The 14143-nt window shown below is 42.8% G+C and overlaps 1 protein-coding gene across 2 annotated transcripts; it reads right to left on the bottom strand.

Moving 5' to 3' along the window:
• Positions 1–5380: 5380 nt before the first annotated feature.
• Positions 5381–14103, bottom strand: LOC311291023 (uncharacterized protein). Of its 2 annotated transcripts, none has more exons than XM_084409843.1 (2): positions 14025–14103; positions 5381–7549 (listed from the first exon to the last, which is right to left on the bottom strand). In XM_084409843.1, exon 2 carries the CDS (start codon positions 7490–7492, stop codon positions 5468–5470), a length of 2025 nt encoding a protein of 674 aa, XP_084265969.1. In that variant the 5' UTR covers positions 7493–7549; positions 14025–14103; the 3' UTR covers positions 5381–5467. The 2 variants fall into 2 exon arrangements, with proteins under 2 accessions (XP_084265969.1, XP_084265970.1); XM_084409844.1 differs by lacking the exon at positions 14025–14103 and adding an exon at positions 13459–13617.
• Positions 14104–14143: the final 40 nt, after the last annotated feature.

The following is a 14143-nucleotide window of genomic DNA, read 5'->3' as shown; positions in this document are numbered from 1 at the left end:
CGCAACAGAAACCAGTGGTAAAGGGTGATAACACAGATGTTGGCTACAGAAACATAAGCAGTTGGGATATTAATGTCAGCATGTTACCCTGAAAAGTTTTGTTAGGATCGCCAAACAGTCCTAGAATGAGAAAAGACAAAGAAATTGTTTATTGATTTCAACAATAAATGAATTATGGAGATTAAAAAAAAGAGGCATCCAAAAATCCCCACTGTCAGCAAATTGAAAGAGGACTTCTGAACCTGGCTTTATCCAATGTTTACTGTGTGAGTTTATATTTACCTAGCGTTTTTTAAAGGCTGCATTGCCTATTTAAACAAAAATAACATTTCAGAAAAGGTCTAACACAAACCAGTTGTCTTAATGCAACATGATTAATCTACCGGGGAAAGAATGCGGATATCTTTTAGTTAAACATTTCACCCTGCTCATCTGTGTTTTGAAAACCCACATCAAGGGAGAGAGATCAGTAACGACCGTGAAGAATTTTCCTTCCAAGTAATACCTCCAATTTTCGAGGGCCCACACGACTGCCAAACATTCTTGTTCTGTGGTCGTATAATTTCTTTCTGCCTGATTTAAGGTACGACTGGCAAATGCCAAGACTTCCTCAGTGCCCAGTCCTGTTTGCTGCATTTTTAAGTCTTTCCTTAAAACCTAAAGTAATGCTTTAATTTATAAAAGTGTGCAAGAAAAGGCATGACAAAGAATGTTGAACCATCAGAAAAATGACACCTTGCTGCTCAGAAAAGCCCTATCAGTTTCTGTCCATCTATCACTGTTTTAGTTTTACAGCTGTAATCTCAAGTTTCTGTCACTGCCAAGAGAGAAGAGAAAAGCCTAAAGCAGCCTAAGGTCTTGTAAACTTTGCTGATCTTAACTGCTTTATATCAACCACACAGTATGTGTGACTGTTGAGATTTTATCAACTAATCATGCACAGTTGCATTAATATCCTACTGGGTATATTCAGTGTCACTAACAGATACTGTACTGAAGTAGTCATTATAACATTAAAACATTATAAACTAGTTCTACTAACAAATGCATGTAATGTTCAAGTAAAGGCTTATTGCACTATATTTCACTGATCACAAAAATTATTTACAATCGTACTTTACTACACACACTTAAATTTGCTGCATTTCAAAAAAGAGCAGGAAATCTTTAATTTCAGTCAAGTCAAGTCACTTTTTACAATACAGATTGTGTCAAAGCAGCTTCACATTGATAACATGAAAATAGTACAACAAAGTTTGTTTCTAGAAGAAAATTGCATCATCGTCCACCCTAAATAAGGCAGATCAATAATGTTGAATATTACAGTTTTTTTGCAATTGCTATGACAGACTTTTCAATACTTTTAATAATTTTCCAAAACTCTTAACACAGTTAGCACTACATCCGTCTGTGTAAGCTATACTACTAACACATTTCTTGTTGCTTTAACACAAAATGCATACAATTAACACAAATTTAAAATGCTTGAACTTCTTTTACACACAAGCTCAAACAAGACCAAAACAATGGATTTTTACGGCCAAATTTACCAATGACACTGTATGTCAGAACAGATAACACTATGTTCTAAACCTAACCTTAAAGGCTAAAGTCAAGGTAAACAGCTGTTTATATTGTGAATTGAAACACAAATATATCCCCTGTATTTTATTGTATTGTTACTGAGAAACAGCTGATTGAATTATGCAAATAGATAATTAGAAGATGACTCTTTTTTTTTTTTCTTTTTTTTTTTGCTTTTTCTGTTCGTATATTTTGTATTTTCACATAATAAATGGCAGCTATATTGCATATTTTTGTTATCTTGCAGTAATGTCCTTTTGCAAATAAAGCATTTATTGCAGCAATTCTGTCTCTGTCTTCGTTTTTTTCATTAACCATACATAAAGCACAATGGGTCTTTTTTTTTACTGAATTTCTGCAGCAAAAGACCTAAACCCAACAAAACAAAAATGTAGAGAGGCTTCAAAAGAAACTGGAGTGCAAAACACAATCTATGATCAATACAATATACTGTCTGTTGTATAAGGGATATATAAGCGAACTTTTTTTCGTATCACCTCTGGCGAGGTTCTGAGCGAGCTGAGGCGAGCTGAGGCGATACTAAAATGTGACATGAAAACACGGCAGACTGCTGATTGGTCAGAGAGAATCGTCACTATTCACTGCGTCATCACTGCACGCGCCAGACGGAATATCCTGAATAAAAAACAGCAAAAACTAAAACAAAAACATCCAAAAACAGCATACACTCGATTTCCTCCATTGTCCTGTGTGTGTGCGGCGTCGCTATGACAACCAGGTACTATTGTGGAGGCACTATCTGCAATGGAAAAGTCGAGTCGAGTTGAGCTGGTACTGGTACTGGTAATGGAAAAGCGCCATTAGTGTTCCCTTTCAGTCGCTCACGTTCGACGTAATGACGTGACGACTTAATTGGGATCACTTCAGGGAGCCCTATAAACTTCGAGTGTACTGAACGAGCCAATGAACGTCGGCGTGCGTGAATCGCGTCACGCGCCCCCGCCCCGCAGCGCGGGTATAAACAGGAAGCGGGCGCACGCACACATTGTCTTTCACTTGGGAGCCGAGCTTCTGTGAGACTTCTGTCTACAAGAATTCAGCGCTTTTGAAGACTTTAAAGAAATCTTCTCTCTGCTTACAGTGTTGGTGTGACGGCGCGATCAGCGGTGGCCGCAAGCATTGCAGCTCACAACTGCTGTTTTCACAGCACTATTGCATTGTGTCTGTGTGTGTGTGTCGGTTCGGTGGGCGTTCCCCTGTGTGTGTGTCATTCACACTGCGGCTACGCCTGGGTGCCTCAGCACTGAGAGAGTTATTTTTCAACCTTTTTTATTTTCTAAAAGAGCAACACAAGCGTGACCCTGCGTCTTTTTCAAGATGTCATTCCGCTTGTGCGTTTCTGGATGCCGTCGTTCCCTGGCGCCAGCAGATGGCCACAGTAGTTGCCTCTCGTGTTTGGGCATTCAACACGCTTGCGGGAATATGACTATCTCAGCGCTTAGATCGAGACTCGCTTACCTCAAGGGAGGTGCAGTCCCCTCGCCTATGCCCCGATCTAGTGTTTATTCTGCCCCGCAGAATAGACCTACTTTGGCGCATGACCAGGGTGATCTGAGGATTACTGTGAGGGCTTCCCCGTCTAGACAACCTCCACGGGCCCCTCACACCTCACAAGCGCTGTTGCCATTGGAGCCCCTTAGCGAACGTCTTGGTCCTTCTCCGGAACGACCAACCGTTTCCTTTGGGGCTCCACCTGATGACCAGATGTCGATGCAGGGGCCTCAACTGCATTGGTACATCAACTGCCTCGAGTTGTTAGCAGTATGTCTTGCGCTGAGCCGCTTCAAAACGCTGCTACTAGGCAAGCACGTACTGATCCGTACGGACAGCACATGCGACCGTTGCGTACATCAACCGCCAAGGTGGTCTGAGCCTGTGTCTTTCCCTTGGCAGAGTCTGCTCTGCCGTCACTGTCCGGTGTAGCCTCCCCCTTCGGATTGGAGCCACCCCAGTGACATTGCATATGTTGCACTGCCCCTTCGGCCAGTCCATATGTGTATTCTCCACATGTTACCTCCCTTCGGGAAGGATGTGGCTCTGCAGCGTCCTTTCCCCGGAAAGGCACGCTTTCCCAGTGTTATCCAAAGAGTTCCTCTGTGTGGGGTATAATGGAACAGCAGTTGAACTCCCTCTACGCAGATCTTCCGCCCCAGCCAAGTGGGGGTCTGAGAGTCTTGCATAGGGCGCTGGATGTGGCAGCAACCGTGGCGTTTTCCAAGGGATCTCAATTACGTTGTCACATCGACGTTACGTCTCCCGTTCCGTCCTTCAGGTAACGACGTAACGTCGATGTGACGACGTAATTGAGATCCCTTGGAAAACGCCACGGTTGCTGACCATCGCTGCATGGCCGTCACAAATCTCGGCTCCTCAGCGAAAAACAATGTGTGCGTGACGCGATTCATGCACGCCAACGTTCATTGGCTCGTTCTGTAGACACTTGAAGTCACGTCGACGTTACGTCTCCCGTTCCCTCCTTCAGGGAACGAGGGTTACATTAGTAAAAAAAATTTGATTTTGAGACATGTTTGCAGTGTTTTGGTAAACATAGTGTATTGTTGCTAGTGTATTATTGTATTTTGAAAATTAGAGTTGGAGTTTAGTTTACAATGTGTGATTTTGAGCATGAAATTAACTGTTTTGCCAATTGTGTGTTGTAGGTGTGTTGGTGCGTTAAGAGTTTAGGAAATTTGTTAAAAGTATTGAAAAAATTGTCATAGCATTTGTAAAAAACTGTAAATGTCCCAACTAAGCAAGCCAAAAGCCAAGGCAACAGTGGCAAGGAACCAACATCAGGTGATAAAATGGAGAACCCAGGCTTAGTCGGGGGCCAGTTCTTCTCTGGCCAACGAGCGACCACTGTATGATTATGATCCAGGCAGCATTCAGATTGGTCAGACGTCAGATTGGGCATGTCGATGAGGCCTTCACAGGGCTGATGAGGCTGGCACTTCAGGGATGCGTCATGGTTGGGTCCAGGTGCAGATCCACCATCTGGTCTGGATACGGCCGGGGTCCACCTCACTTCAGTAAGCGGAGAGACTTCAGCATTGTTTTATTATTTGTCAATTTACCAACTTGCTGCACATTAACCATCTGTTTCTGCCAGAGTAAAATATATAAGGTAACTGTAAAATAAAGTTTAATTAAATTCTCATTGTGAGAAATAAAGTTGTAAGTATGAAAAATAAAGCAGCAACTGTGAGAAATATCCCTTGTAAAAAACATGATCGAGTCGGCGCAGACCAGAAAACGTATCGTATCCTTTGGATTCTGCACAGAATGCTGTAATATAAAGCGATATGGAGGAGATTAGGTGGAGAAACGGTTAGAGAGACTCGGCATTAGAAACAGCACTGACGAGTAGACAAGGTAACACTGGTGTCATGCACCAACATAAATTACACACTTTTCATAATACACATCCTATGCATATATTCATGTTCACTGTTTTGCTTTAGTAACAGTTTCATATTAAATCTAAAAGGGGAATCTATTAGACTGTGGCTGTCATAAGCTGTCAAATGCGGCTATTGGCTATTTTAAAAAAAGGGAATTGTTTGTCTGAGAGAAATAGCCATTTATCCCGCTTTTGAATTCCGTATCATAGTAGTGTGTAACTTGTAGGAATGTGTCGGAATGTGTAAAGCCCAATTTAGTTTCGATCGCGTTTGGCACGTGCGCATTATCCAGTGGACCTTGAAAAGACCGATCCATTAGAAATTTACCCTCATGCAGACTGTCCACTCAGGTTTCTCCAGACGGCATCTGTTCATTTGTTTTGTTTTGTTTTAAAATACTTTATTAATCTTTTTTTTTTTTTACTGACATGAAACCAGTGAAAGTTCTTCACAACAATAATTTAGTCCTTAAAGAATCCACAGTCCTGCAGAACTTTGGAAACAGCAGGTATTAGATCTTCGGCATAGTCATTCAGACGATCATCTTTTATTAGGTCTGCGTTTGTTGGGTATGATAATTTCATGTGGTACATGCGAGCGATGGAGTTCTTCACTCTTACTGTGCAGGGTCGAGGTTTCACAGTTTCCAGCAGGCCATGTACAGTAGCCTTCAGAACTAGCTGAGGATTCACTATAATCTTGTAATTGTCTAAACTATTTGGAATTCGCTCTATACACTTTAAAATATTTGTTCCCTGTACATTTTTCCATTCGTTTTGTCCATAATCAGCTTTTGCGGTGCAAGGGAATATGTTATTCTCAAACTCAAAGCCCACATTAGTGCCGTGCTCTTTCTCAAGCTCAGGCAACAGATCTGTCCATTTCTTCACCTTGAGAGGCAGAATTAACTCATCAATGTTATGTAGAGCCACATAGCGACTTTGGTACATGTAACGATAAACACAGTCATTAAGTGCAGGAATTTGCCCGAAGTAATGCAGCTGACCGGGTGATTCAGCCTTCTTCCAGCCTCGAGACACAGTGATGTGTTTTTTAATCGTCCATGGGATGATCTCCACAAATCCTCTTTTCACATAGTAGTCCAGAACCTTCTGTGTGTCTGAATCACAGCTGGTTTTATATATCACCACCCTTTGAGCACCAAGCAGTCTGAACATCTCCATCGCCTGGACTAAACCCAGCACATTCTTGTAGTCATACATGACAGAGATGCAGACTGTAAATGAATACGGGAAGACTGCTGGAATGTCTCTGTTTCTAATGGGTTGGAAGGATGTTATGCTGTTCGAGATCTCACTGGCTGTTAACGCAACATGCGTCGGTGTCGAGCACGAGCTATCGATTTGGCATGTGATAGTAGCAGTGCCGTACTCAAAACCAAAGTGGTCGTAGTGAATTGTGTATTCGGCTGGTGAAGTCACGTTCCTCCCTTCACAGCACATCACACACCTGTACGTCACCTGTTCATCACGGAGAACGATGGCAATCGTCTTTATCTCTTTCTCTCCGAAACGATGATCCATATAAGAGCCGGTCACATATGTGTGAAGGTTCCCGACTTTAATCCCAGGACCGTCCTTCACTTGAACGCCACATGCTTTAGGACCGTCCTTCACTTGAACGTCAAATGCTTCAGGACCGTCCTTCACTTGAACGCCACATGCTTTAGGACCGTCCTTCACTTGAACATCAAATGCTTCAGGACCGTCCTTCACTTTATCTTCAAATGCTTCAGGACCGTCCTTCACTTGAACGCCAGATGCTTCAGGACCATCCTTCACTTGAACGTCAAATGCTTCAGGACCGTCCTTCACTTGAACGCCAGATGCTTCAGGACCATCCTTCACTTGAACGTCAAATGCTTCAGGACCGTCCTTCACTTGAACGCCAGATGCTTCAGGACCATCCTTCACTTGAACGTCAAATGCTTCAGGACCATCCTTCACTTGAACGCCAGATGCTTCAGGACCGTCCTTCACTTGAACGTCAGATGCTTCAGGACCGTCCTTCACTTGAACGCCAGATGCTTCAGGACCATCCTTCACTTGAACGTCAAATGCTTCAGGACCGTCCTTCACTTGAACGCCAAATGCTTCAGGACCATCCTTCACTTGAACGCCAGATGCTTCAGGACCATCCTTCACTTGAACGTCAGATGCTTCAGGACCGTCCTTCACTTGAACGCCAAATGCTTCAGGACCATCCTTCACTTGAACGCCAGATGCTTCAGGACCGTCCTTCACTTGAACGCCAAATGCTTCAGGACCATCCTTCACTTGAACGCCAGATGCTTCAGGACCGTCCTTCACTTGAACGTCAAATGCTTCAGGACCGTCCTTCACTTGAACGCCAGATGCTTCAGGACCGTCCTTCACTTGAACGCCAAATGCTTCAGTACCGTCTTTCACTTGAACGCCAAATGCTTTTGAAATGACCAAAAAAAAGATCACCAGTATAATCCTCATTTTAAAAGCGATTGCTTTAGATTCACTCTTCAGTTAGTCATATTCCATCAGGTTTCCCTAGGGAAAAGAAAGAAAACACACATTTTATGGTTGTCTCTAATAAAGCTTTTGGCTTTAATGGACAAATGCACTTGTGGCTGGGATGTGAACTCTTGCACATAATAACCACAACACAAGAAGTCAGACTCAAAGACACACATTTTTGAGTTGTTTTACTGTTTTAAAATGAGCCGAAGCAACACAGTTATTGAATATTTTGTCACAATTTAATTTCATTGAGTTCAGTACACTTCCATAAGTGTTGGGACTCATGACACATGAACTAACACTCAGCAGTGCATTTGCATGCTTTGCATAGGATTGAACTGGGAGGGTAAGTGTTGAAATTGGGTTATATTTAAGTGTTTTTGAGTGTTTGTGGTTAGGTTGTGGGATTAATAATAGATTATTTTTATATTATGAAATGATGAGCCAAACACGCCAAACTGCACACAGATGTGAAAATGTAAAACACTACTATCTTGAGTCTTTTGCTTGTTCACTGTGCAGTGGAGCGTACAGGAGTTTGTCACATGTATGTGCACAAATACACTGTATATAGAGTATGTATGCACAATAGATGAATTTTACAGTAATTGAACTGATCTGAATCAACAATGAAGTCATAAGCTGAATAATGACACTTTTGTCTTGTTGGAGCTGCTTTATACCAGAATTTGAATTTGTTACTATTGTGAATCTGCTGCGAAACAATCTATATTGTAGCTTGTATGCGTATATATATATATATATATATATATAATTACACACACACACACACACACACACACACACTGAATATGCATGCAAGTCAAGTCAGGTAGTCAACTTTATTGCTGATAAAGTGCTTTGTGTGTGTGTGTGTGTGTGTGTGTGTGTGTGTGTGTGTGTGTGTGTGTGTATGTATGTATGTATAGATATTGTGTATATGTTTGTATATATTCTGAGATAACAACCGGCTGGATGGTGCTTTGTGTGTGTGTGTGTGTGTGTGTGTATATATATATATATATATATATTGTGTATATGTATGTATATTCTGAGATAACAACCGGCTGGATGTACATTATCCTTTTTACATAAGGTTATATGTACATCCAGCCAGTTGTTATCTGAGAATAATATTTGCAAGCAAGGATCAAAAAGAACAAAGGCATGGAAGGAGAGCAAGGGGCCATGGCAGAGGGGCCAGAGGAAGATGAGTCCGAGGAAGAGGAGTCCGAAGAAGAGAAGTCCGAGGTAGATGAATCCGAGGAAGATGAGTCTGAGGGAGATGAGTCCGAGGAAGAGAAGTCCAAGGAAGATGAGTCCGAGGGAGAGAAGTCCGAGGAAGATGAGTCCGAGAAAGATGAGTCAGAGGAAGAGAAGTCCGAGGGAGAGAAGTCCGAGGGAGAGAAGTCCGAGGAAGATGAGTCCGAGGGAGAGAAGTCCGAGGGAGAGAAGTCCGAGGAAGATGAGTCCGAGAAAGATGAGTCAGAGGAAGAGAAGTCCGAGGGAGAGAAGTCCGAGGGAGAGAAGTCCGAGGAAGATGAGTCCGAGGAAGATGAGTCCGAGGAAGATGAGTCCGAGGAAGATGAGTCAGAGGAAAAAAAGTCAGAGGAAGATGAGTTTGAGGAAGATGAGTCCGAGGAAGATGAGTCCGAGGAAGATGAGTCAGAGGAAGATGAGTCCAAGGAAGAGAAGTCCGAGGAAGATGAGTCATAGGAAGATGAGTCAGAGGAAGAGGAGTCCAAAAAAGATGAGTCCGAGGAAGATGAGTCCGAGGAAGAGAAGTCCGAAGAAGAGTCCGAGGAAGATGAGTCTGAGGAAGAGAAGTCCGAGGAAGATGAGTCAGAGGAAGAGAAGTTCGAAGAAGATGAGTCCGAGGAAGAGGAGTCTGCATGCGTGGTGGAGGAGCCGCAGCAAGACGACAAACTAGAGCTCAAGTTTCAAATTCAATTTGAGCAACAATTATTGACTATGTCATCAGTCATGGCTTGTCCTTTAGAGAGGCTGGACAAAGGGTCCATCCCATTCTGAGTCGGAGCACTGTGGCATCTATTGAAAGGCTTTTTTGGAATGAGAACAGGTAAGTCACAATGTTACTGTATACCACTGTGTATTTCAGCTTAACTGTTACCCTGTTAGCAGAACAAACTGCGCTACAGTAATGCAGATGTTTCATCAATCACATTTATGTGACTGCCATAATGTCTATTTTAAAATGCTTTTTGCTTTTACTTTATAGAATTCACACACTACCACACACTGGTGGCAGATGAAAGATCTTTAGTGTTGAACAGGAGTCTGCCATTGTTGATATGGTTTGAGGCTGAAGAGGCACATCACAAATTAATTTAAGTGGATGAAGCCGGCTTCAACCACTGTAAAGTGAGACAATACATAATGGAGGTATTTCCTTTGGTGCCGTGCTCTCCCTCGTAAAGACTGGAGACCGGCTCGTCGCATTCAGCAGCCTCCAAGGCAAGACCTCAGGACCATCATCTCTAAAAAGACGAAGTCCTGATGGTCTTACGCCCAGCTCTGTGGGGATAGCCCCCGTCGGGACAGGGCGCACAAAACATCTTCTCGCCCCTTCCCGATATTCCCACGAAACCTCTGTACCATCCAACATCCCCTCAACGGGAAGTATCAAAACTGGTACCCATTTCAGAGAGTCTGGGAGCCTGGAAATTTCTGCCAGGCATTAACTGTTTTGAAAATGTGATGTCAGTGGACAAATGTGTTTAGGCAATCGATAAAAAAAAAGGTTACTCCTTTGAAAAATTGTGTTTTTGCTTAGTAACTCTACACACAAACATAAAATGATTAGTGTGTGTGTGTATGTTGTGTCTCTGGATGTTGTGGGGCTGTCTTGGCTGACACGCCTCTGCAGCATCGCGTGGCGGTCTGGGACAGTGCCTCTGGGATGGCAGACCGGGGTGGTGGTCCCTCTTTTTAAGAAGGGGGACCGGAGGGTGTGTTCCAACTATAGGGGGATCACACTTCTCAGCCTCCCTGGGAAAGTCTATGCCAGGGTACTGGAGAGGAGAATACGGCCGATAGTAGAACCTCGGATTCAGGAGGAACAGTGTGATTTTCGTCCAGGCCGTGGAACACTGGACCAGTTCTATACCCTCTACAGGGTGCTGGAGGGTTCATGGGAGTTTGCCCAACCAGTCCACATGTGCTTTGTGGATTTGGAGAAGGCATTCGACTGTGTCCCTCGCGGTGGCCTGTGGAGGGTGCTCCGGGAGTATGGGGTCCGGGGTCCTTTACTAAGGGCTGTCCGGTCCCTGTACGACCGAAGCAGGAGCTTGGTTCGCATTGCCGGCAGTAAGTCAGACTTGTTCCCGGTGCATGTTGGACTCCGGCAGGGCTGCCCTTTGTCGCCGGTTCTGTTCATAATTTTTATGGACAGAATTTCTAGGCGCAGCCAGGGGCCGGAGGGTGTCAGGTTTGGTGACAACACGATTTCGTCTCTGCTCTTTGCAGATGATGTTGTCGTGTTGGCCTCATCAAACCAGGACCTTCAGCATGCACTGGGACGGTGTGCAGCCGAGTGTGAAGCGGCTGGGATGAGAATCAGCACCTCCAAATCCGAGGCCATGGTCCTCAGTCGGAAAAGGGTGGCTTGCTCACTTCAGGTTGGTGGAGAGTTCCTGCCTCAAGTGGAGGAGTTTAAGTATCTTGGGGTTTTGTTCACGAGTGAGGGAAGGATGGAACGGGAGATTGACAGACGGATCGGTGCAGCTTCTGCAGTAATGTGGTCGATGTACCGGTCTGTCGTGGTGAAGAAAGAGCTGAGCCGCAAGGCGAAGCTCTCGATTTACCGGTCAATCTACGTTCCTACTCTCACCTATGGTCATGAGCTTTGGGTCATGACCGAAAGGACAAGATCCCGGATACAGGCGGCCGAAATGAGATTTCTCCGCAGGGTGGCTGGGCGATCCCTTAGAGATAGGGTGAGAAGCTCGGTCACTCGGGAGGAGCTCAGAGTAGAGCCGCTGCTCCTCCACATCGAGAGGGGTCAGCTGAGGTGGCTCGGGCATCTTTTCCGGATGCCTCCTGGACGCCTTCCCGGGAAGGTGTTCCAGGCGCGTCCCACTGGGAGGAGACCCCGGGGAAGACCTAGGACACGCTGGAGAGACTATGTCTCCCGGCTGGCCTGGGAACGCCTCGGTGTCCCCCCGGAAGAGCTGGAGGAAGTGTCCAGGGAGAGGGAAGTCTGGGCATCTCTGCTTAGACTGCTGCCCCCGCGACCCGGCCCCGGATATTTATTATACCGACATTCTTCAAAATATCTTCTTTTGTGTTCAGAAGAAGAAAGAAATTCGATTTGAAACAACATGAGGATGAGTAAATTATGACAGAATTTTCTTTTTTAAGTGAACTATCCCTTTAACAGAAATGAACTGTTGGCATATTTGTTTCACATCAATAATGTCCAGTTTGTCCTGTTGGACATGGCACACAGCACTATTGTTAAGTGTCACTTGTGCCATTGTTCTGAGCCATGTTTTCAGTCTCCTAAGAGCACTGAAACTTCTTTCAGCCTCAGCTGATGAGACTGGGATGACAAGTGTTTCAACTTCATCAAACAGTCCTCTCATTTCAACAAGACCAATGTTGCGTAATATTGCGACATAATGATTTTATACTGTACAAACTGTATATTATATCCCCCTTCACTAACCTTGCCTATCACAGAAAACTTTCGCCATTTTTACATTTTCAGCTGTTTTCCAAAAAATAAAAACATAAATAAATAAATCCCCACAAGGACAAGTATTTCGGATATTGCCATCTTTGTGGTGCATAGGGACATTTTGTCCCTATAATGTAGTTACACACACACACACACACACACACTTACATAATCTCTCTCTCTCTCTCTCTCTCTCTCTCTGAAACTAACGATTGTTTGCCACTTGTCCCGGGGTTGTAATACAATAGTAAAAACTGATTTGCCCCGCATTTTTTTGCACAGAACTGTTGATTTCTCCCAAGCTTCCCGCATCTAGGTTTCCTTCGGAGGAGCATTGCCGCTTCACACAAGAGCCTCTCACAAGTTAGAAAGAAAAAACAAAACCAATCAGTTTAGCGATGTGTGTTAAGCAGGCGGGACTCAGATATATAACTGTTTATGTACCATGAATTTCGCATTTTTCTCAGAATGCTTTTGTAAGAGATTTTAATCTAAATAAGATGTTTACTGATTAAATAAAATAAGCCTAATAGCCTACATAAAAACCACAAGACACAACCGGACAACAGTGGTTAGGCTATATATAAATATATTTTAAGTTTTGATCGAAATTATTTGTAGGGACATATCAGTGTCACTTGATATTGGTAGGGACACGTAAATTCTACGCCCTGATTAGTCTAAATGTTGAAATTACTACTAAGACTAAGAAATGCGGTCAAATGATTGTTAGTTCATGTTAACTATAATGCAAAAAAAAAAAGCTTATTGTAACACCTAAGCCATTTCAGTGTAGCAAGTTCAAATTTCTGCATGAAATATACAAGTTTTAAAAAAACAGGGCACAGATACAGCAGATGAGTCTTACAGTAGGCCTATAGCTACACTGTAAAAAAATTCTAACCTAATTTTCTAGTGACTGATAACATCTAAATTTTTTCAATTGGCCCAAGTGAAATTCTGTAAATTATAAAATTAAATTTACAGATTTTCACTTGGGCCAATTGAAATGTACAGAATTTCACTTGGGCCAGTTGGAAAATTTAGATGTTATCAGTCACTAGAAAATTTTGAGTTAGGGAGGTTACAATTTTTTTACAGTGAATTATTTAAATTTTAAAATGTCAAATTATGTAGGCCTACTAAACATTTTGTTTAGCCTACTTCTTTTACTATCAGATATTTAAATTGAATACCATTGCACTACAAGGGAAAATGACAGAAAAAAATGTTAGCCTACCTCATCAAAATATTGTTGAAGAACTGATAAGCATTTTTCAAAAATAAAAACACAGTTCATAATCATTTAAGATCTTCAGATATGACTTGCTGAAACGGTTTAATTTCACCAGAAATACCTGCCACGAGTTTTCAATAAACTCTGTCCTTGATCTGTTGTGCAACATAAGCAACGATGTTGGTCGGTCAACTATTTGTCAAAGACAAGCAAAAAAAAAAAGAAAAGAAAAAAGGTTTGCTCCCTGTCCTCATCAAACCTAAATAAGCTAATGATTAACTGTTTTGACCTATAATTTATTGTAAAATAAGTATTGAATAGCCTATAGGCCTTCTTTTATTTTCAGAAAAGCGATCATTATCCAGTGTATTTTCATATTTGGGGTCAAAAAAAGAAAAGAAAAAGGCAGTGCTTCACTGCTGTGTACAACAGTCAGAGAATGTCATTGAAAATGTAATTGAGTAGATTAACTTCTCATTTCAAAAACAACTTTTGAACACGAAATACGTCTCTTCTCATTTACACTACTTATGAGCCACAAGATAAATATTAAGGAAATAATTGCCTACCGTTATCAGCACGCTGAAGTAGATTCAGCTCTCAACATCTCTGAAACGCCCTGTCCCAAATGGCACACTCCGGACTTGTGGACTTCCTCAGAGTCCACACTTTGGTGACGTCATGTAGT

This window comes from Rutilus rutilus (genome assembly GCF_951802725.1).
Source record: "Rutilus rutilus genome assembly, chromosome: 5".
Taxonomy (NCBI): Eukaryota; Metazoa; Chordata; class Actinopteri; order Cypriniformes; family Leuciscidae; genus Rutilus; species Rutilus rutilus.
This window is presented reverse-complemented; position numbering and strand designations above follow the sequence as displayed.